Here is a 23213-nt window from a genome sequence, read left to right as displayed (position 1 = left end):
GAAAAGCTCTCTGCCAGCCTTCAACAGAGGTCCAAGTTCTTGAACACTACATACCTTCCTTCCCAAGATTTGTGTTTGGTTTATGGCCAAAGAAGACAATGAAGTCCATCTTAATTAATATTGTGTTCTGATCTACCAGTCCCAAGTCATTAGGCAATGTTGTAACCCCTCCCAATCCAATCACTGTCCAGTGGATCCCTTTTTTTAATAGCTTCCTTGACTTTGTCCAACCTTCTGCTTCTCCAGTCCCTTCTTAACTTTTTACAGACTGGCTTTCAAACTCACAGCTTTATAAGAATTGCCTCCTGAAAGATCATTAATTATGTCATTCTTGTCAAATCCAGTTACATTTCTTAATATCCTTGAGTTTTCTTTGTCATTTGATATTGACTTTATGAAACTTTTTCCTCCTTTGGTTTCTTTGATGTTGCATTTTTCCCATTCTCCTAGCTTAGACTAATACTTTGTTTCCTTTGCTGCCTTCGTGTTCCTGACCCCTAACTGAGAAGGTGATCTTTTAAAACAGGGGTGAGGAATGTCTGGCCCGTAGGCCATATAAAGCCTGTGAAATAAGGCATTCACAGGCAATGAGGAACTGAAAGCTAGGTACCACAGCCTCCTACATAATTTTGTGTGGCCCACTAATGATGTTATAAATATTCAAATGACTGTGGGCAGAAAAAGGTTCCTCACCCCTGCTTTAAAGTTCTTTTACTTCAGACTTTTGCTCTCATTCATTCTCTTAAGGAGGTCATTCTTTTGACCTTAGCTCTCTGCATATAATTCCCAAGGCTACATCTTCTATTTTCAACTACCTATAAAATATTTCCATTCTGTTACTCTTTTCATCTATTAGTACAATCCCAGAATAACAAAAACTGAATTTCAAATGAATTTTCCCTCAAAAATGACTTTTTCTTACCTATTGTATCATTTCTATTAAAAATATCATTAGTTTTCCAATGGCTAGAAATCATGGAATCATCATAAATTATCCCCTTAATTGTATTTTGCATATTTTCTATGTCATCAAGCCATTTTATCCAAGGTGGCTTAGATACAATCATGCCTGGAGGGTAATGTCCTGTATGATTGAGATAAAAAGCACTTAGCAGGATTTCTATATTTTTTGGAAACATGCTTTTTGGGAAATACCAGATTTAAGATATGATATAAAAAGTTCAGTTTTTTTGAATTAAAGAGATATGGCCTTTTTTTTTTTTTTTAAATGCCATTCCATATTGAGGGTGAGATTTCACTTCCTACTTTAATTCTTTGCCCTTCCTTGTCTTTTTATTTCATCCTTTTCCATTTTTGTCCCTGGAAATACCTCCAGCTAACAAGTTCATTCCTGTTATTTTTTCATTGTTACACTCTCTGCATATTAGTTTTTCTTTAACAGAGTCCATGGTTTCATCAGTGGGGGTGTCACACCTTTATGGGAAAAGTACCAGTTTATTAATGTAGATTAAAGGTTCTTCTATAAGTTAGCTGGACAAGACTAACAGAATGGAAATATTTTGTAGGTAGTTGAAAATAAGATTCTTCTGTAAGTTACACTCTTAGAGAGCTGCTTGGACTACTAAGAGGTTAAGTGAGATCAGAAAGCTAGCTGAGTCAGGGAGCAATGTTTGAAACTATACTGACTCCAAAGCAGCCCCCTTATTCACTAAACCAGCTTAGTCTGTTTCTCAATCCAAAATACCTTGTGAACTTTGAAATTCTTGAGAAATGGAAGCTGATGTCATTGTTGTTATTTATTTTCCTCACTGATTTTTCTACGCATAACACTACTTGGTGTGCTCAGTAACTAATTGTGATTGCCAGTTTCTTGGTACTCTCTGTCAAGGATTTTTCTGATGATTCCATGTGTCTCACATTTTTGGGGTACCTATTCCCTGTCATTTCATTTAGGGCTATTCTGTTTTGGCTTTGCATATCAAGATTCCTGTGAAGAAATTATTACCCCTGTATTTATTAGTAGATGGACATATATGCTCTCATATTGCTGTGGTTTATTGCAAGCTTTAAATAAAAGCTCCTCCCACTCCTTCCCATCTGGTCAGGTGGAACAGGTATCCAAGGCAACATTTTGATAAAAGATCTGTGTAAAAAAGAACTTAATTAGCTGACCCTCTGCTTTGACATTCTCTAGAGGTCTGAATCCTACAAAGGTTTGTTTTTTCCTCTAAGAGTTAAATCAAGTCAGTAAGCATTTATTAAAATATTTCCTACATTCCAGGCACTGTGCTAAGTATCTATATTTAAACAAACAAACAAACAAAAATAGAGCTCATCTCTGCCCTCAAAGAGTTTACATTTTTTAAATGTATAGCTTTTTATATACAAAATATATGCATGGGTGATTTTTCAACATTGACCCTTGCAAAACTTGCAAAAACTTCTGTTTCAACTTTTCCCCTCCTTCCCTCCACCCCCTCTCCTCGATGGCAGGTAGTCCCATACATGTTAAATATGTTAAAGTATATGCTAAATACAATATATGTATACATATTTATACAGTTATCTTGCTACACAAGAAAGATTGGATTTAGAAAGAAGGTAAAAATAGCCTGAGAAGAAAAAACAAAAATGCAAGCAAACAATAACAAAAAGAGTGTAAATACTATGTTGTGGTTCATACTCATTTCCCAATGTAAATAGCTTACATTCTAATGAGGAATACATAAAGGGGACCTGAAAAATGGGAGGGAGAGGTGTACCTACTGGAGCCTGGTGGAAAAGTCTGGAAAGTCAAAAATAGAACCAGCAGAGGAGTGACTCCTGAAGACAACTTTATCTAGCACTTTATAGTCTTAATCTCATTGATTTACACATTTATGTAAGGAAAGCTTTAGGAGCAAGATCTATAACTGAAGAAAGATTTGTGAAGAATTGAAGTGAAAGTATCTAATAAAGTAGAGGAGGAGCTGGAGAAAGAAATAAAAAGACTGAAGAGCTGAAGGAAGAGAAACACAAGGAGTAACATTTGAAGAGAAAACAAAGATCATTTAATCAATCTAGAAGAATTCAAGAAAAAGCCATCTCTTTATTTGCCACCAGTTGCTCTGGTTGGTTTCACCTCCATCACGTATTGCCCAGAATAAACTCCTTACCATTTCATCATTTTAGGAATTTCTTCAGCTTTGCTAATCATACCTCATCAGTACCTGCATTTACTTCTGTGTCTGATTAGAAGCTTGGAGGGTCTAGCCTAGTATAGAGGGCTTAAAATGCTTACAATTTAGAGGTCCTCCTATCTCTTTATCTGACACAAATTGCTCTGCTTGGTTTTAAGTCCAACATCTACTGTGGTGGACCTACCCCTTTCCATCTTCTTTTTGGGTTGTCTTCCCTCCTTAGATTGTAAGGTCCCTGAGAATAGGACTATCTTTCTTTTTCTTTTTGTATCTCTAGCATTTAGTGGTGCCTGGCATGTAGTAGGTGCTCAATAAATATCAAAAGGGATCAAAGCTTGATAAGAAAAGGAGAAAGATATTGATGTGTATCGTGATGATAACAATGTCCTTAGGAGTTGAAGAGAATGAAGACTTCAGAGTTAAAAGCATAGATACTTTTATGTAATAATTCTTCCAGGCGCTACTAACAAGGATAGCCAACAACTGAAGGTCTCATATCTAGCAAGTATGGAGAATTTGCCATGGTTTTCATAGATTGTAGTGTATGTATTCCTTTCATGTCTAAGTACATGTTTATTGTGTTTTAAGTACAGGCTGGTTTCTCTTCTACAAGAAAAGATAAAGTGGTAATAACCAAATTTTTATCCAGGAGAATGATTTTAAAAACACAATCAACAACAAAGAAAGGTTTCAGTGTGAAAATGAAGAAAAATATTTAAAAGGTCAGAAGGAAACTTTGATTGAAGCAAGGACAGCCTAGGTTCAGGTTCATCCTTTGACACATACTGGATGCATAACCTAAGGGAAGTCATTTAACTTTTCTATGCCCTGGTAATTCTCTAAGACTATAATGTGCATAGAAGGTGAAATTGATCTTGTTTTGATAATAAGAGTTTTCTTACCTGAGGACCCTATACCAATTAAATCAAAAGTCTAGTTCCCATCCCTATTCTATACATAGAAAAGGAATTGATCATCACATAGAGGCAGCACAGTTTCATTCGGAACAGTTATCCTAGATTAATCTCATTTTCTTTTTTTACTGAATTATTAGATGGGTAGGTTAGAAAAATGCTATAATTATAGTTTGGGAAGATTTTAGCAAAGTATTTAATGAAGTGTTTCATGCCATTTTTGTGGAAAGGGTAGGTGTATTAGACTATTGTACATTTAGGTAGGTATGTACTGGGTAGTTTGAGCAGGCTCAGGAAGGCATCATCTTAAATGGTTTGACATCAGTTTAGGAGGTCTTTAATAGAGTGTCTCAAAGAACTGTGCCACTTAACATTATTTTCAGTGATTTGATTAAAGATATTTGATATGCTTATCTAACTTTTATATCGGACAAAACTAAGAGAAACTGCTAACACATGAGATGATAGATTTTTAAATAGATCTCTACAGTCTACAACATTGGACTTAATCTAGTGAAATGAAATTTAATATGTAGAGCTAACGATTGAGTTAAAAAAAAAACAACTTTACAAATCCATGATGGAGACATGGCTAGACAGAAGTTTATCTGAGAAAGGTGTGAGAGCTTTAGTGCTCTGAAAATCAAGTATTTGTCGGTGGTATGATATAGAAGCAAAGAAAGTTACACTTTTGCCCTTCAATAAGTGAAACAATGTCCAGGACTAGAAAGAGTATTATCATGCTATATTCTGGTTTGATCAGGCCACATCTAGAATATTGTCTTTAAGTCTAGGAAAGACTGCTGATAAGCTAGAGAATGTCAATGAAGAGCTATTATGATAATGAAGGCTCTCAGGTTTATGTGATATGAAGATTAGTTAAGCAGTGGGAATTGTTTCCCCTTGAAAAGTGAAGGCTTTGATGCTCAGGAGAACATGATAAATGTCTGGATATTTCAAGGGCTATCATATAGAAGAGGAATTAGATTTACTCTGATTGACCCTAGAGAGTTAAGACTATAAGCAATAGGTGGAACTTGTCAAGAAACATTGTTAGTCATATATAGTACTGCTTGCCATCTAGGGGAGAGGGTGGAGGGAGGGAGGGGAAAAATCGGAACAGAAGTGAGTACAAGGGATAATGTTGTAAAAAAATTACCCTGGCATGGATTCTGTCAATATAAAGTTATTATAAAATAAAATTAAATTAAATTTTAAAAAATTCACTAGGAAATGAAAAAAAAATTGTTAGTCAAGCATTTATTATATAAGTATTTTCTGAATGTCACATTCAAACGTTGATTTAAGGAAGATGACACAAAATTAACTTCCTCTACAAACACCATAGTGCAGAGTAGGAACTATCTTTTCCCACCAACATAGCAGAAAGATACACTGACCAATAATTACCTGATGGGAGCCAGAGACTTTTCCCTTCTCCAAGCAGTCTTCAGTGCCCCACTGGCCCAGTTTTCCTTTGAATATAGGACATTCATTGCCATCTGAATGCTGAGCTTCAGGTCCCCATCTCTGTTGGAGATATCCCAGAGCCCCATTTCCCTCTAATTCTCACCCTCTAACCTACTAGCCTCTTGGGAGGATACCATCTGCCTTTCAGTTACTCCCCAAAGTGCTTTAGGCCTTGTCATCTGTCCTTTTACTTTCCCTGCCAGAGTAACACACCTTTCAGTGTTCCAGGAATTGATCATAAACGCCAACCTTTCTGTTGTGTCCCCCAATTAGAATGCAAGTAATAACTATTATGATTTTCCTATTTGTATGTCTTGAGCACTTAATAAGTGCTTTTCCATTCCACAGAAAAATGTCTTACCATTAGAGCTGCCCCAAAATCCCATGGGCTGTTTTGGGGGGTAATGATTTGCCCCTCACTAGAGCTTATGCAGATAGTGATTAAATGATCATTTTGTTGGATATGATTCCTATTAAGAGTTCAGGGTAGACTAAAGGAACTCCTTCCAGCTCTGAGATTCTGGGAATCTAACTATTTTTATCCTAACCTTCTAGCCTTATCTCATTATTTTCTACTTCAGCCCTGAATATTAGCCCCCAAAAAAACTTGTAAGTTCCCCTCGCTATACTTTTTCTTTTGCTATCCTCTCCCAAGTCCATAACCTTTTTATAACTTTTAATCCTATTAATGGAATGTCAGAACAATTTGTGATCTTACTCTGGTCCCCAGTTTCTATGTTCACAACCCCATAGGAAGTCTTGTAACTGAATGTAGGGATCACATAATTATGATTTATTTTCAGTAAGTATTTGATTGATAAAAGTTTAAAAAGCCATACTCTAGTCGAATTTCCTTATGTTACATATTAAAAAACTGAGGCCCAGAAAAGGGAAGGTATGAACAGGATTGAGCCCAGGTCATTTGACTCCTAGTTTCATGCTATTTCTACTATAGTGTTCTTTTGAAGTTCTTCTTTTGGGGGCAGCTAGTTGGTGCAGTGGATAGAGCACCAGCCCTGAAGTTAGGAGGATCTGAATTCAGATTTGGCCTGAAACACTTAAAACGTCCTAGCTGTGTGACCCTGGGCAAGTCACTTAACCCCAATTGCCTCAGCAATAAATAAATAAATGATAATTTTAAAAATTCTTTTTTAGCTAGCCTTTTCTCTTTTTTACCTTTGGTCATGCCTTAATAGCTCATGATTTTACAAATTGATATTTTTCTTCCTTGAACTCAGCTCTTTGCATTTCTGCGTTTGTTGTTTGTATTGCTGTTTTCTCTGTGACTTTTCTATTATTGTAAGGTACTAAAAGTAGGATGATTATCTTTTACTTGGTCAGTTACAGTTCTTGCTTCACCCACTCCAGCTCAGAAGACACTCTTGGCAGTTCACAGGAGCAGTATGTGTTATGTGGTGGTGGCCGAGCAGCAGTGCATGTGAAGACCCGTGCCAGGGTCCTCGCCACAGAGCCAATGGGAGATGGGTCAGGACCACAGGAAACCCCATGGGGGAGGGGACATCTTTGGAATAATCTACTTTATATATTAAGTGATAACTGATCTATTTGGGATACAGGGTTCTAGATTATGCTTGGTAAATGACGTTTTATTGCCCTATTTGAGTTTTTGCATATGAGCAATGATGTATATCAATAAATGTCATAATAGGAATATGTATATTCTTTGCATCTGCATAAGTGGATGTTTCTCAAAAGTATCTGGAACCAGCAAAGTCAGACATTTATTAAGGAGATCACCTTTCATCAGCCATCATCTCATTTCCTAATCCCTAACTATTTGTGCAGGCAAATTGCATGGAAAGTTAGTTACTGGCTCTTTTCACTCGTAGCAGAAATTGTGGTAATCTTAAGTATAGTAGTACTTATAACTCCTTGGATTATAGAAAGGAGTTACTTTTGCTTAGTGGAAGGAAAGAAGAAAGGAAGAAAATTAAAAATAAAAATAAAAATAAATTGATTTTTGTTGTTGTTGTTGTTGTTAAATGCTTACTGTATGTTAATCACTATATTAAGTAAATGTTGTGAATACAAATTTTTTAAAAAGCAAACAACCCCTGTCCTCAAAGATCTCATATGCTAATTATATGAGACAACATATAAATGAAATTTTAGCTATGAGGTATTTGAAAAGCCCCCAAAGTTCTAAAGTTACATTAGCAGGTAAATAACAAGGCCTAGGCATCCTTAGGTTGCATTAGTACGTCAGCTAGCAGTATAGGTAATCTGGAAGGCATAAAGTTAGGACACATGGCCTGGTGGTCCTCCATGATATATCCAAAGTTATAGTTGATGTCTCCCATCCTATCCAAGTTGTTTGATTAGTCAAGTGGTCTCATTGTTGTGCTACCTGAATAGCATCTAATCACCTGGCAGAGGGGATGAAATGAAAGTAGGTCAAACTCTCTTTTCTTCTACTGTCCATTCTTAGAGACTTTATTTTTTGCCTGCATCTTTCTTCACAATCTAGTCCCATCATGAGCATGGAAATGAACAGAAATATTGGATAGAAATATTTCTAAAGAAGCAGAGCTTTAGAGTAAAGAGTAAAGTAAAAATTAGGTATTTCTTCAGACATTAAAAAGCATGTGATAGCATTTGCTGTACACAAATGATTGGGATATTAAATGGTTACGATTTTACCTGATAAACAGCTAGAGATACTAGTAACAGGATTTTATTGCTTTTGTATTTTTAAGGAGATAAATGTTAACAAGGTCATTTTTCAACAAATCATTTCACATCCAAAGATATTATCAGTTGTTTATTAAATAAATACCTTATGTAAGATTGCTGTTTTATTTAAATCTGGGAAATTGGCAACCAAGCCATTAATTCAATGATTTATAAATGTATCCACCATAGTAAAAGAGAATAATTTTGTTTTAAAGGTATCCTATGCTCGGCCAAGCTCAGAAGTTATCAAAGATGCCAATTTGTATATTAGTGGACTCCCAAGGACAATGACACAAAAAGATGTGGAGGACATGTTTTCACGATTTGGACGCATCATCAACTCCCGTGTACTTGTGGATCAGACAACAGGTATGTCAGGCATTATAATACCTAAACCAATGCTTGCTAAAGATTGTGTTGGCTGATGTCTTTTTTTTTCCCTGAGACTGGCAGTATTTTGAGGGAAATATAGATAATATCAATATGATTTGAATGTCTACTTCCTCTGCAAGTTGGGGCAGTTAAATTATTGGATAATGTGCCTAGTTTGAAGACTTTTTAAATACATGAGGTAGAAGAAGAAAATGAAAAGAACTTTCAACTTTACATTGCCATTTGCTATTGAAAGCATGAAAAAGAAATCATGAATTTCCTCTATTAAATTCATATAGAAAAGTGGGACTAGGCCATCCTGGTGTGTGTCCTGGAAGTTCTTAGAAAGAGGATAACCTACTTGACTAGATCCCTGTTATTCTAATGTTTTCAGTCAGTGAGTAAAAACTGATTCCAGGCATTGAGGTAAATGTTAGAGATACAAGGAAACACAAAAGACAGTTCTTGGGCTTCAAACTCACAATCTATTGTGGGAAACAAAATGCAAACACCATGTATAAAGAAGCTATCAAGTATATAGAAAATAATCAACAGAGGAAAGGCACTAGCTTGAAGGGGGATTGGGAAATGTGAATGTGGGATTTTACCTAGGACTTGGAAGGGGAGCCAAAGAAATCAAAAGGTGGAGATGAGAAGATAAAACATTCTAAGTCATGGGAGACAACCATCAAAAATGCCTAAAGCCAAGAGATAGATGGTTTTATTTGAGGAACAGCCAGGAGATTAGTGTTACAGGATCAAAAAGAGACAGACAGAGAGAGGGCAAAGGGGAAGGGGGAAGAAGGAGGGAGGGAGGGAAGGAGAGAGAGACAGAGACGGGGGGAGGGGAGATGTGGATATAACTTTGATTTTAGAGAAAATAAATAGTTCACAGGTTTAGAGTCCTTATTCTTATATGTAGTTAGTACTGTCATATTTGAGAAGCTCCATGGCTGCCTCTTTTTGTCAAAGTACCTTTTAGTGCCTTTGTGGGACTTTTCTACTGAGCACCCACTTCCACTTTTAATATGACATTTTAAATTTTTCAGATTTCAAATAACTGAAATCTAGATAATTCCATTGGTAAATCTGTCTAATCATTAAGCTTTCTTTCAAATGAGCAATCAATAAGAAATTTGTGATTCAGGCTGCATGTTATGTGCCTCAGTAACAGTTGAATTCAAGGGAGAAGATGATGCTGACAAATGTGAAAGTGAGATTCTTGACAAATGATTCCAGTAGGAATGATCTGGAATTGACTTGAGATGATTTTTGTATACTCTTGTCAGTAAACATACTTTTTAACCTCTCTATTGACTAAGCCTCATAGATACTATAAAAATAATGAAACTATTTCCATTCCATCTTGCGAGTTATCAAGTGATTGACTCTTTAAGGCAGACAGCAACAGACTTGTGGAATGATCAGATCACAGAGCTAGAATAGAGATTTAGCAGAGTCGATAAATAGCCCTTGCTAAGCCAATGTTTTGAAATAAAGAGTTTAGATGTTAACAAGATGTTTATTAAAAACTGAGAAATAATATGGAAGTGTATTTGAATAGCTAAATGGTCAGATTTTGTTGTCATATTACTTCCCAGAACAAAGTAGAGATCTATCTCAGAGTATACGTACCATCAGGCGTTTTCTCCTGGACTATCAAGCTTTGACTAAAGAATTACATTTGCACTTTAGTCTTCTAATAGAAGACTTAAATTCTTCCCTTAATCCTTGTTAGTTTATCATATAATACTTACTTTGTGCTGGGGACTGTGCTAAGTGCTGAAAATACAAAAAAAGACAAAAGGCAGTCCCTGCTTTCAAGGAACTTACAATCTAATGGGGGGCATAGAATGCAAATAAATATATACAAACCAAGCTTATATACAATATATATAGGAAATAGTTAACAGAAGAAAGACACTGGAATTAAGAGGGATTGAAGAAGGCTTCCTGTAGAAAGTGGGATTTTAGTGGGAACTTAAAAGGGAAATCAGAAGTCAGAGTGGATAAGAGAAAGTGTTGCAGACATGAGGGCAGCCAGAGAAAATGCCCAGAGTTGAGAGATGGAGGGACTTGTTCATGGAATAGCCAGGAGACCTGTGTTACAGGATCAAAGAGTATGGTTTGGGGATGGTAGGAGAGGACTAGGTTATGAAGGGCTTTGAATGCCAAAGAGAGCATTTTTTTTTTATTCTGGAAGCAGTAGGAAGCCACTGGAGTTTGTTGAATAGAGGTTAGGGTTTGCAGTAGTTTAGGCATGAAATAATGAAGGTCTACACCAGGATGGTATAAGAGTCAGGAAAAAAGGGGCCATACTCAAGAGATATTGTAAAGGTGAAACTGACAGACCTTGGCAAAAGATTGGTTATGGGGGGATAAGGAGGGGGAGATATAGTGAACTATAGGATGACTCCTAGATTGTAAGTTTGAGGGACTGGGAGGAGGGTGTTACCCTCTCTAGTAATAGGAAAAATGGAAGCAAGGGAGAATTTTAGGGGGGAAAACAATGAGTTTCATTTTAGACATATTAATATTGTTGTCTCCTGGATATCTAGCTCAAACTATCTGAAAGCCAGATGGAGATTTGAGTTTGGATGCTAACAGAGGGATTGGACGCAACAGATAGATTTGAGAATTGTGTATACATAGAAGCTCAAGAGATTATCCATTGAAGTCAGATAGAAAGAGAATTGAAAAAAATCCAAAACAGAACCCTGAGGGCCACCTGTGGTTAAAGGAAATGAGCTAGAAGAAGAAGGCAACAAAGAAGATAGAAGAATGGTGAGATAGTTGAGAATGGTGTCTCAAAAACCTAGGAACAGGAAAGTATTGAGTAAAAGAAAGTGATCCAGTGTCTAAAGATGCAGAGAATGATGATTAAGGAAAGGCCATTGAATATGACAACTAAGAGATCACTGGTAACTTTCAAGAGAGTAGTTTTGTTAGAGTGATAAGGTCAAAAGCCTGCTACTTCAGGTGAGTAAAAGCAATGACAATGGCAATTATTAGCAATGATACAAAATATTTCCTTCTTTTGGTTTTGGGGTTAGGAGTCAACAATTTTTAAAAGAGAATACAGGATGGATCAAAGAGATAGGAAAGGGGAAAGTTTAATTGGAATAATTAAAGGGTAACTAAGAAAGGAGTTCTGAAAAATAGTAGCCATGCTGTGGCACTGGAAGGTATTATTAATATCTCTCATTCTCTGTTGTTTCTTCTTTCTTCTCTCCCATTTTTATACTATAGTTATTTCTTTTTTTAATGGAAACAGCCATGTGAATAAAAATTGAAGATAGAATAGATCATTTCCAAACCTGCTTTGTCTCTTGTACTTCCAAAGGAGATTGTAGTTGGAGGGGAGATTGGGTTTGGCTGATTGGTACTTGCTCCTTGTTAATAGAAGATTTGTTTCGAATGACCCCTGCAGGATTTCTTGCTACTAAGTGGCCAAAAATCTGACTACTGATATATAGAGGGAAGGTTTATTGCACTATAAGTTAAGTGATGAGAAGGGGTGATGGAGGATGTTTAAAAACATATCAGTTGGAAACTAAAATTCTGTCTTTTGTGCTTTTTTTGATATATTTCTTAATATTAAAAGATTTATATTTTGGAAAATTGTATTGAAAACGCCTAATAACCAGATCTGGTGGAATTTTTATAATATTGTCCTTAATTTTTATACTATGTGTATAACATGTAAATTTCATACTATTTGGTACTTTTAATTCTCAGAAATAGAGTTTAATTCTAAAATAAGGTCTCTTATGAGTAGATGTATTTCTAATTAAAGAAATAACTTAAAATTGATCTTTCTAGAAATTTTTTCGTCAATTAAAGTTCTCTTTCAAAATTTCCAGAAAACCTAATGTAATTATCATTTGTAATGTTATTTCAAACTTAATACATATAGGTGAAAAGTTATATATGTATATTTGTAATGATCCTTTTGTTTTGAAAAACTTTTTCCCTATTATTTTTTCTAGGGAATGAGCTTGTTCCCTAATATTTTTTTCCTAGGAAATTAATGGTACTGGCTTTTTTGTAATTGTTACAAAGTTTTCTAAGTTAGAAGAGTTCTCATGCAGTTGCTATTGGCTTGCGAGATGATTGATTTTGAATATTTTGAATAGTTTTTAAGTTCTGCTTAAATAGACATGAATCTAATCTAATAAGAAAAGTTTCCAACATAAGGTGAGTATCCCATAGCTGTCTGTCTTCTTTTACACTTCTGATGTTCTATAGTGAGATGAATTTCCTATTTAAGGAAGTTTGGAAATATTTTCTGGGGAAAGTAACCATTTCATTCATTGGGACTTAGTTTCAAAAAAAGTCTCATTTGTACCTTGGTAAGAGAATGTTTCTGAGTGGCTATATGGAAAAAATCTTCTATGGGAACATTTAAAATTTGGTTTCGTGTTCCTTTAAAAAAAAAAAAAAAAGTGTGGGGCAGCTAGGTGGCACAATGGATAGAGGACTTGCCCTAAAGTCAGGAGAACCTGAGTTCAAATCTGGTCTCAGACACTTAACACTTCCTAGCTGCGTGACCCTGGGCAAGTCACTTAACTCCATTTGCCTCAGCAAACAAACAAAAAAAAGAAAAAAGTTTTATTGATGTATTTTGTTTTTTATATTATGAATATTTTTCAGATTATTTCTACTCTGACAGATCTCTTGTTACTTAATAAAATTGATAATGCAGTGACCTAATTTGAAAGTGCATGAAACATTCCACATTTGTAGAAAATCTGTAGCATTTGCCAACACACATCTGAGTCCTTGAAAAAAAATTTTTTTTATTAACAAAACTATTTTCTCTCTCTTATCCCCATCCCATTGGAAAAAAAAGAGGGAGGAAAATCCTTACAAATAAGAAGCAAGTTTCTCTGTTAGAGGTTTTCTTTCCAAGAGAAATAAAAAACTGATTCAAATTTATAAGAATAAATGTCATTTCTCAGTTGATAATTTGACTAAGGATATGAATAAATAGTTCTGGAAAGAAACCCAGATTATCAATAATCATGTGGAAAAATGCCCCAAATTTCTGGGCCCATTAAAGCACTTTGAGATTCCACCTTATATCTGTCAGATTGACAAAGATGACAAAAAAGAAAAATGTTATATGTTGGAGGAGGAGTGTGGTGAGAAAACATGATCTTATTTAGGGGATGGCAAAGTGGCAGTCAGGGTGAAGACTTATTAAATTCCCAGTTCAAGAACTGGGAATTCAAGAGCATGCCTGTAGGATTTCTCTATCAAATTCAAACTCTTCTTTCTTAAGTTTTAATAAGCTTATTCACTTTCTTTTACCTTGCCTCCAGGTTTCAGTAAATACATTATTCCTTTGCCTGAATTCTTTTTATTTTTTATATATATATTTTATTTTATTTTGTAATTACTTTATATTGACAGAATCCATGCCAGGGTAATTTTTTTACAACATTATCCCTTGCACTCGTTTCTGTTCCGATTTTTCCCCTCCCTCCCTCCACCCCCTCCCCTAGATGGCAAGCAGTCCTATATATGTTAGATATGTTGCAGTATATCCTAGATACAATATATGTTTGCAGAACCAAACAGTTCTCTTGTTGCACAGGGAAAATTGGATTCAGAAGGTAAAAATAATCTGGGAAGAAAAACAAAAATGCAAATAGTTCACATTCATTTCCCTGTTCTTTCTTTGGATGTAGCTGCTTCTATCCATCATTTATCAATTGAAACTGAGTTAGGTCTCTTTGTCAAAGAAATCCACTTCCATCAGAATACATCCTCATGCAATATCATTGTCAAAGTGTATAATGATCTCCTGGTTCTGCTCATTTCACTTAGCATCACTTCATGTAAGTCTCACCAGTCCTCTCTGTATTGATCCTGCTGGTCATTTCTTACAGAACAATAATATTCCATAACATTCATATACCACAATTTACCCAGCCATTCTCCAATTGATGGGCATCCATTCAATTTCCAGTTTCTAGCCACTACAAACAGGGCTGCCACAAACATTTTGGCACATACAGGTCCCTTTCCCTTCTTTAGTATTTCTTTGGGATATAAGCCCAGAAGTAACACTGCTGGATCAAAGGGTATGCACAGTTTGATAACTTTTTGGGCATAATTCCAGATTGCTCTCCAGAATGGTTGGATTCGTTCACAACTCCACCAACAATGCATCAATGTCCCAGTTTTCCCGCATCCCCTCCAACATTCATCATTATTTTTTCCTGTCATCTTAGCCAATCTGACAGGTGTGTAGTGGTATCTCAGAGTTGTCTTAATTTGCATTTCTCTGATTAATAGTGATTTGGAACACTCTTTCATATGAGTAGAAATAGTTTCAATTTCATCATCTGAAAATTGTCTGTTCATATCCTTTGACCATTTATCAATTGGAGAATGGCTTGATTTCTTATAAATTTGAATCAGTTCTCTATGTATTTTCTTTGCCTGAATTCTTAACTCAGTTTTGTTTCCTCTTTTACATACCCAACTTACTGTCTTTTTATACTTTCTATTTTCTTCTATCTTATTATTGCTATCAGTCACCCTTAAGTATCTTTTTTCAAAATTTTTCATAATGCTGTTAAGGATTCACTCTGTGAATGTATTATCAGGCATGTAAATGATTTCAAGGTCATTTAGGATAAACTAAGAGAGTAGAAATCAGGAAGACTGACTCCTTGAATTCCATACCCTAATTGATCAGTAATAGAAGATGTAGGGAGATCAAAATTCAGAAGCTGTTTACTAATAGGAACAGGGCTGGTAAGTGGTCTTTTGAGAACTATGAAGGTATTTCTGATAATTCTTGAGTGTAGGGTGGATTGTTCTAATTTTAGGGACAAATTAGAGGCAAGAGTTGTAGTCTCAGAATACCACCAGCCTGAAGAAATCTAAGGCAAAGAAACATCCTTTGATATGTTCAGATGCATTGCATGGATTGAATCATTGTCCAAACAGAGGGCATTGATTTTAGTGATTAGTCCAATGGTGGCAGTTCTAATGAGATTGGTCATCTAATTTCCTGGCCCATGGCAGGTGAGAGATGGATATGTTTGGGTGGGAGAGGGGAGTGTTTGAAAGAGGGGGGAGAGAAATAGTACTACTTAGAAGCACACAATAAAAGCAGCATGAAAGGGAGAATTGACAGCAAAAAAAATGTCTTTAAAACACAGGCATGGAAATTCAGGTACAGAAATCTGGGACCATTTGCTATTGGGGGGATGACAAATAGCCTTATTAGTCCTCAGAAGGCCATGAGGGCATTTCTGTTGTAGCCCACCTCTTTGTAGCTCTACAGATATCTGACAGCAACTACGTGGTTCCAGGTCAGTAGCCTAAACAACAATCACTGAGAATAGAGCTACGCACCTCCTGCCCATTTCTCAAAATAATGGTTACTGTTTTTAAAAACAGATGGGGAACTAGGTGATAGTTTCAAGGCGTTTACATCAACTGTGATTATTGTGAAAAATTTTTGACCTTAAGTGATTGAAGTGTAGTTCTCTGGAAAATTCACAAATATGGAATTTCTGGTTTCTCAGTGATGCCTGACCAATAAGGTGTAACTGTCTATTAAATGATGTTAATGAAGACTGTTGATTTTGCTTACTTGGCTAGTATTCTTTACTAGGAGTGATAGATTTTTGTCTTCCCAGAATTTCATGGACTTGTTTCAAAAACTGTAGCTTTGAAACATCTTAGCTGTCTGCTCTTTAGCAGGAACCTTTCTCTAGCCTTTCTGGAACATAAGTAAAATGCTACTTCTGCTGAGCAAGTGGACCTTGTGTCTATTTTTTTTCCAGCACTATTGCTCTTCATTTAAAGGAAGGGAACTTCTGTGCAAAAATCACCGGGAATCGATCTTATTGGAGATGATAGAGGAAGACAAGGCAAAGAGAAAATAAATTCTATGTTTAGTCCTCAAGGGACAATGTTCTCTGTTTCTCATAGGGAAGTATTAGAGTGATAGTTAGTGGAAGTCTATATTCAGAAGCAGAGAATAAAGTTATTTGGAAGTAGCTCCAAATTAAACCTTGACTAAAAGTAGTGATAACCTGTTTTAGTTGGTGAGGCCCTAAACTAGAGAGGCAAAAAAGCATCTTGTGAGGTAGTGTGTGTACATCTCTAGGTCACTTTTCTAATAACAAGAGGGTAGGGATTTCTATCCATAATGCTGTATTGTCCTTGCTTATGTAATTTGTTTTTTTGTTTTGGGTGGGGAGACTAGGGAAGAGAGAAAGGTACCTAGTTGGCTTAGATAATCTACAGTTGTAAACACATTTAGTCTTTAAATATAAAAGCATCTTGTGCACTTTGTTTTGGCAGCAATAAGAAAGTCTGTCATAGAATATCCTTTTTCATATTGCTTTTGAATTGAATAAGACTTTTTGTCAATTATTTTGGAATATTGTTCCTCAAAATGTGATTTGCCACAGTACTTCCTATGTCTTGGAATAGTCATTTAGGCTGAATGACACCACTCAGTTTTCTGTTATTAAGGCGAATAGTCACTTGGTGAATTGTTTGAGAAAAATAAGTTAATTTGTTTTCATATTTTAGTTTATTGTTAATTTATCCCATCTCCCAAATTATCAATATAAACTAGTTAGGCTGTGGAAGAGTTTGACTTTTGTTTTTCAATTTCAAAAGTGCATGCATTTTTCCCTAACTGCATTTTTATTGGTTTGTTAAAAAGGTTTGTCCAGAGGGGTTGCATTTATCCGGTTTGACAAAAGATCAGAAGCAGAAGAGGCAATTACCAGTTTCAATGGCCATAAACCCCCAGGTTCTTCCGAACCCATAACAGTGAAGTTTGCAGCCAACCCTAACCAGAATAAAAATGTGGCGCTGCTCTCTCAGCTGTATCACTCACCAGCTAGACGATTTGGAGGGCCAGTTCATCATCAGGCACAAAGATTCAGGTGGGTCAGGAGGACTAATTCACTTCAGGTCTCTGCTGAAACTCTTACCCCAATCCATTTCCATTTAGGACCCGAGCTGCATTTTTAAAGCTGTAAATAGCTTTGTCCTGGTGTGTGCATCAGTTATATGAGAACTATTGCTAAAATGAAATTGTTCAAAACTGATATGTTGTATTGGAATACTTCCCTCGCCCCAAACTAAAAATGTATCTTTATGAAAACGCTGATTTCCATAGTGGTGTCTTCTTGAGCTGGAATCAAAGGGGAGGGGGTGGAAAATGGGCAAGATCCCTGCTATGTAGAGTGAATTGTAAAGTGCTTGAACTCAGAGTCTCTAGTTAAATGAGAATCAAAAAATAAGCTGAAGCAGCCCACCCACAGGGAAATCAGCAGGCATAGTTGGGATGGGATTCTGTTTTACAAAATTTCCAAACACCCTGCTAGATATTTGACCAACAGCTCTAGGGCAAACCTATCTTTTATATGCTCTATTTTAAAACTCTTTTTTCAAATGTGAGCAATAATAGATGCAGGGAACTTGGTTTTTTCCAGCTTGAAAATGCCCCAGTAATAGTGGTCCCCTTTGTCAGGAAGCTGTCCCTATTTGGTAGACTACTACAGAGTAGATGCAGAACTGGAATTTCAAAGTTGGCTTTGCTGCTGCTGCCTTGCTGCCCACCTTGAGGCAGGTCACAACTTTCTGAGCCTCTTTTTCTGTTAAACAGAAATGGCATGTTGACTGATCTCCCTAGCGGGCTGAGGATTTTTCTTCATGACTGTAAATACCAGAAGTACGTTTCTCATCAGATATCCTCATCTTTGTGTTTGAGAAATCAGGTCAGAAGGACTTGTTCAATCCCACAGGTGAAATTTGTTTTCCAAGGCCTGATGAAAGTTTAGTACTCCATACCTCCCAATACCCTATGCTGCAAATGAGTTATCTGACCTCTTTTTACATGGCTCTGCTAATTTAAAGGCAAATCATTGAAGGGTCTTTTTTTTCTTTTATTATTAAGAAGTAAACTGGATGCTCCTTGAAAATCATAATGCAGCTATCACAGCTCCCACTTCTCTGGCACTTTTCAGATTTGCAAAGTGCTTTCCTCATATCCACTTATGTAGGAAATGTGGGGTTAGATATAATATCCTCATTTATTGATGAGTAGGTATTGTCCAAGGCCTCAAAGCTAAGCAATGTCAGAAGTAGAATTTAAACCCAGGATTTCTGGCCCCAAGGGCAGCAGTGCTCTTTCCACTAAGTCAGATTATCTCTCTTGATTGGTGGTGAGTATAGAGTAACTGCTAAGTAATAAACAATCAAGTAATGGAGCAAAAGAACAAGGAAAGAATGGATGAAAAGAATGGGAGCCTTTATCTAAAGAGATAGAAAGAAAAGAAGGAAAACAGAGAAGAACCAAAATTTCAGACAGGAGCAAAAAAGCTTGAGCAGCTAACAGAGAATAGCACACACACACACACACACACACACACACACACACACACAGCCTAAAAGATGAAAATGAAAAGGAGGAAGGGAAGAATAATCAGAGATGAAAGGAAAAAGAGGTTAGTTAACAAAGAAGGAAGAGAGTCCACAAAATAATTCAGTATTAAATGTGGTGATTACTTCAGGAAAAAGTCTTCATAAGAAAGAAAAGTTTTTGAATCTTATTAAAACAAAAAAAAATAGGAAATAGGTTCTTTCTTTATGACTGTTGATGTAAAATAAATCAGCTGTGATTGGCAAAATAGAAATCCACTGACCAGAATTTCAAATCACAAAAATGTAAATAAAATATGACTGAAATAGTAGCTCAGAGATATTTTTTTAGTGTAGCAAAAGTCATATGAAATTTTGGCTCCATTTATTTTATTCATATTAGGAGTTATCTCCATATTGATTGGGGGAGCAGCTGCTTCTGGGAATATTTTACAATGCAAGTAGGACCCTGTTTTTAGTTAAAAAGAAAACACTTTAGCAAAAGTTTGTGTATTTGAAATTGTACACCTTTTCTCAGTAATGATGGCATTAGCTAATTGTTTTCCCAGATAGCTTTGAAATTCCTTAAAAGAGAGTCCTACTAGTTTATCATGTCAGCTCAAATGTTTACATGTTCAGGACTAAACAGTTGTCTCAGGGTTTAAAATTGTGGCCATTTTGTATATTTCAGCTTCTGACTATTTTTTTAAAATAGGCCTCTTTGAAAAATATATTTCATGGAAGTAGCACAGAGATAATAATGTCCCTTTCATTGTTTTATAGTCTTATCCCCCATATTACCCAATAATATTTTAATGATCTTTCAAGACATAGCATGCTCCATACTTGGACAAGCATATATGTTGGATCTGCTAACTATTACCCATTACGGTCTGAATCCAGTCTTTAAATTTGTTTACTTTAAGTCATTTAGACCAGTAGAATTAATGGCCATCTCCAGAGTATATTTCAGGTTTTTCAGTTCTATTTCATGTTTCAGCAGTCTTAAGCTTTTTCCAAGACTGAATCTTTTAAAATTGTATGACATCCCTTGGGTAGAATGGATCCTGTGATCTATACTTCTACAAGTAATTATTTGTAGAAGTGTCATTTTGGAAAAGGTGATTTACAGGTACTAATGCTGTGGGATCTCAACCAGTGATGTTGCTATTCTACTAGGTCTCAGGTCCCAATGGGGGACACAGTCATTTGGGTTATAAAGACCTCAGTTGAATTACCTGGTCTATTGTTCTATTTTACCAGCAGGTACATCTTGATCACTTCTGCTCATTGAAGATTTCCCTGTGCTAAGTTATCCAGTTATCCTGGCTGGTGCCATAGATCCTTCAGGAGAAAAGGGTGCTTTCAGAAGAGATAAACTCAGAACTCTTTTTCCATTGATCTTCTAGAGATTCTAAAGGAAAGAACAGTTATGATAGGGAGAAAGGGACAGAAGTAAACCAGTCTCCCCATTCTTTCTTCCCATTAAGAGAGTTCATAATGTTACCAGAAAAGGGTTTCTAAAGATATTGAAATCTGTTAGATCAAGGAACCTACATTTCCATGCTCCATGCTCCAAAAGTTAAGATGCAGAAAGCTAGAGAGCAAATATGGCTTGCCTTGGGAGGAGAAATCATTTTATGGCCCCAGATTTAGTTTTTCAAAGGGATCAGTATATCTCCATCTTAGCCTTGGTTAACTGGGGTCAGCAATTCTACCATCTCTTGTGACTTCTGCTCATTGCCCAATACTTCTTAGTTTAAGTATGTAAGTTGCTATTGTTCCCTGATGATATTTAAGTTTCCATCTTTTTCACCACCTGTAGTATTGAGCAGTCATACCACTGTTACTTTTATTTTTGTTTGGGGGAAGAGGGAATGTGAGGAAAGGGGCCCACAAACTGCCTCCACTGGTGGTTTTTTTGAGAGTTTTTATCTATCTTCAGTTGTTTTTCTTCCATGTTGATTCATTTGATTGAATTGAAATTTTACATGAATATTGTGCTTTTTATTTGCTAGGTTCTCCCCTATGGGTGTAGATCACATGACTGGGCTTTCTGGTGTAAATGTCCCAGGAAACGCATCTTCTGGCTGGTGCATCTTCATCTACAACCTTGGTCAAGATGCTGATGAGGGAATCCTCTGGCAGATGTTTGGCCCCTTTGGTGCGGTTACCAATGTGAAAGTTATTCGCGATTTCAACACCAACAAGTGCAAAGGTTTTGGTTTTGTGACCATGACAAACTATGAAGAAGCCGCCATGGCCATAGCAAGTCTCAATGGCTACCGCCTGGGGGACAAAATCTTGCAGGTTTCCTTCAAAACCAACAAGGCCCACAAATAACTCGCTCCCGCTGTTTGGTACGGAATAGCTCACTCAGAGTGACACCAGTTGAAGCATTTTTTTTGTTAGTGTAAAACTCATTTTGCGCCAATTTTCATGTGTTTGTCTTAGTCTAAATGAGAAATGAAAAGGTTTTTTATACTCTGGGATGCAACTGACATGTTCAAATGTTTGAGATCCCACAATGTTAGACCAATTTTACGTTTCTTAAGTTATTTCCTTTAAAATATATATGAAACAGAAATCTTAGTAGACTGCATTAACTAACCAGCCCCTCTGGATGGTGGTAAAATTGAAGCATGCTTTAACTTATAAGACTGTCTAACATTTGTTTCATTTAGTGTTTCCACAAACTGGAAAAACAATTCTTTTTCTTCTTAGTTGTTAAACTAAAGATGTTAGACTGACGCTGAGTGTGCTTTTTCTCAATAGCTTAAGCATTTTAAATGATTGACGCCTTAGTTGACAGTAAATTGCTTTTCTGAAGCAGTTTTCATTGCCATTTTTCTGTTGACTTAATCTTCAGTTTTTTTTTTTTTTTAAAGTGGTCTTGTAAGTAGTAGCATGCCTGCCTGACTTTTAACACCATTGGGGAGGTAAGTTGCACGCTGAGCCGTGGCCAAGCTGTCGAAATTAAAGTACAAAGATTTTTCAGAAGCCCAAGTTTGAGTAGGAATGGACCAAAGAGTTTCAAAGAAACTCCAAGAAGATTCCAGAGTCAAATTTAATCTCCAAAACAGTGTGAACATATGTTGCTCCTTTGACATCCTGAATCTTTTGTCCAAATAGCGTATGCCTGGTGCACTACATCCTGGTACATTATCTTTTGAGAGAACTTTGCAGATTCAAATATCATTCAACCTAGTTGAAATTCACAAGGATAGCTCTATTTTGTAATAACACATAAACATTTGAGCATTGTATTTCTCGCATCCCTTCTTGTGAGCGCTAGATTCTTTTTCTATCTTAGTAGGGTTTTGTTTTGAAAATTTGCTTTCATATGAACACTCAGCAGAAAAGTACTTATTTCTTGCCAGTTATCTATTAACAAGAAGACTTTAATTTGTAGTTTTAAAGATTAACCCCCAAAGTTTTCTTCATGCTGCCTTGACTATTTTGGGTTTGTTCTGTTTCTGTTAAATTTTCTTTTGCTTTTTTGTGTTTTTTGTTTGTTTTTACTTTTGCATTTAAGACCATTAAATTTGATTTTGTTTTGCTCAAATTTTGTTTTGTTTTTTATTTTCAATTTTCTTTTGTTTTGGATAGGTATTGTACAAAAGGTCCAACATTCAGGGAGAATTGTCAGGTCTTAAGGAGAGTTTACTGGCCTCAAGAAAAAGCCTTGACATATCTGTGGTGGCAGTATAAACTGTATCATCTCAGACTGATTCTTTTGTAAACCTACAGGTGTTGGTAGACAGTTATAGAAAGGGACCACAGTAGGCAGATAGGCTGGTAGCACGCAGGAAGAGAGAACTCCGAGAAGCTGTTTCAAGAACCTGATCTGATTTTTATATAACTGATGTACAGAGAGACAAAAAAAAAAAAAAAAAAAAAAAAAGGAACTACTTAGGACCAACAATTTATAACTATGACATGAAATGGAACTATGTAAAGATGATGATTTTTAGTTATTGGTATAATGGAATTACTGATTTATTTATTTTTTTAAAAGGACAAATTAGGCAATAGGTATCACCTTCCCCCAATGCAGTTCACTATTTTCAAAAGCATTTGGATGGTTGGCCTCTTAACTGCTTTCCATTCACTTAGTGCTTCCAAAATATTGAGTTCCCACCACTTGTTTGTATTTGCTTCACAACTTTTAAAAAGGTTTCTTTTTCTTTTTCTTTTTCTTCTTCTTCTTTTTTTT

General features: G+C 36.0%; 1 protein-coding gene across 3 annotated transcripts in view; it reads left to right on the top strand.

Moving 5' to 3' along the window:
- ELAVL1 (ELAV like RNA binding protein 1) overlaps window positions 1–22562 on the top strand; it is a 69412-nt gene extending 46850 nt beyond the window's left edge. For 2 of the 3 annotated variants that reach the window (XM_051972458.1, XM_051972456.1), the window contains 4 exons: window positions 8434–8587; window positions 17292–17517; window positions 18243–18308; window positions 21016–22562. In XM_051972458.1, coding sequence (XP_051828418.1) covers window positions 8434–8587; window positions 17292–17517; window positions 18243–18308; window positions 21016–21340 — 771 coding nt within the window. In that variant the 3' untranslated portion in view covers window positions 21341–22562. The remainder of the gene's footprint in view (window positions 1–8433; window positions 8588–17291; window positions 17518–18242; window positions 18309–21015) is intronic. The other variant, XM_051972457.1, reaches the window with a different exon arrangement.
- Window positions 22563–23213: the final 651 nt, after the last annotated feature.

This window comes from Antechinus flavipes, chromosome 1 (assembly GCF_016432865.1).
Source record: "Antechinus flavipes isolate AdamAnt ecotype Samford, QLD, Australia chromosome 1, AdamAnt_v2, whole genome shotgun sequence".
Lineage (NCBI taxonomy): Eukaryota > Metazoa > Chordata > Mammalia > Dasyuromorphia > Dasyuridae > Antechinus > Antechinus flavipes.
This window is presented reverse-complemented; position numbering and strand designations above follow the sequence as displayed.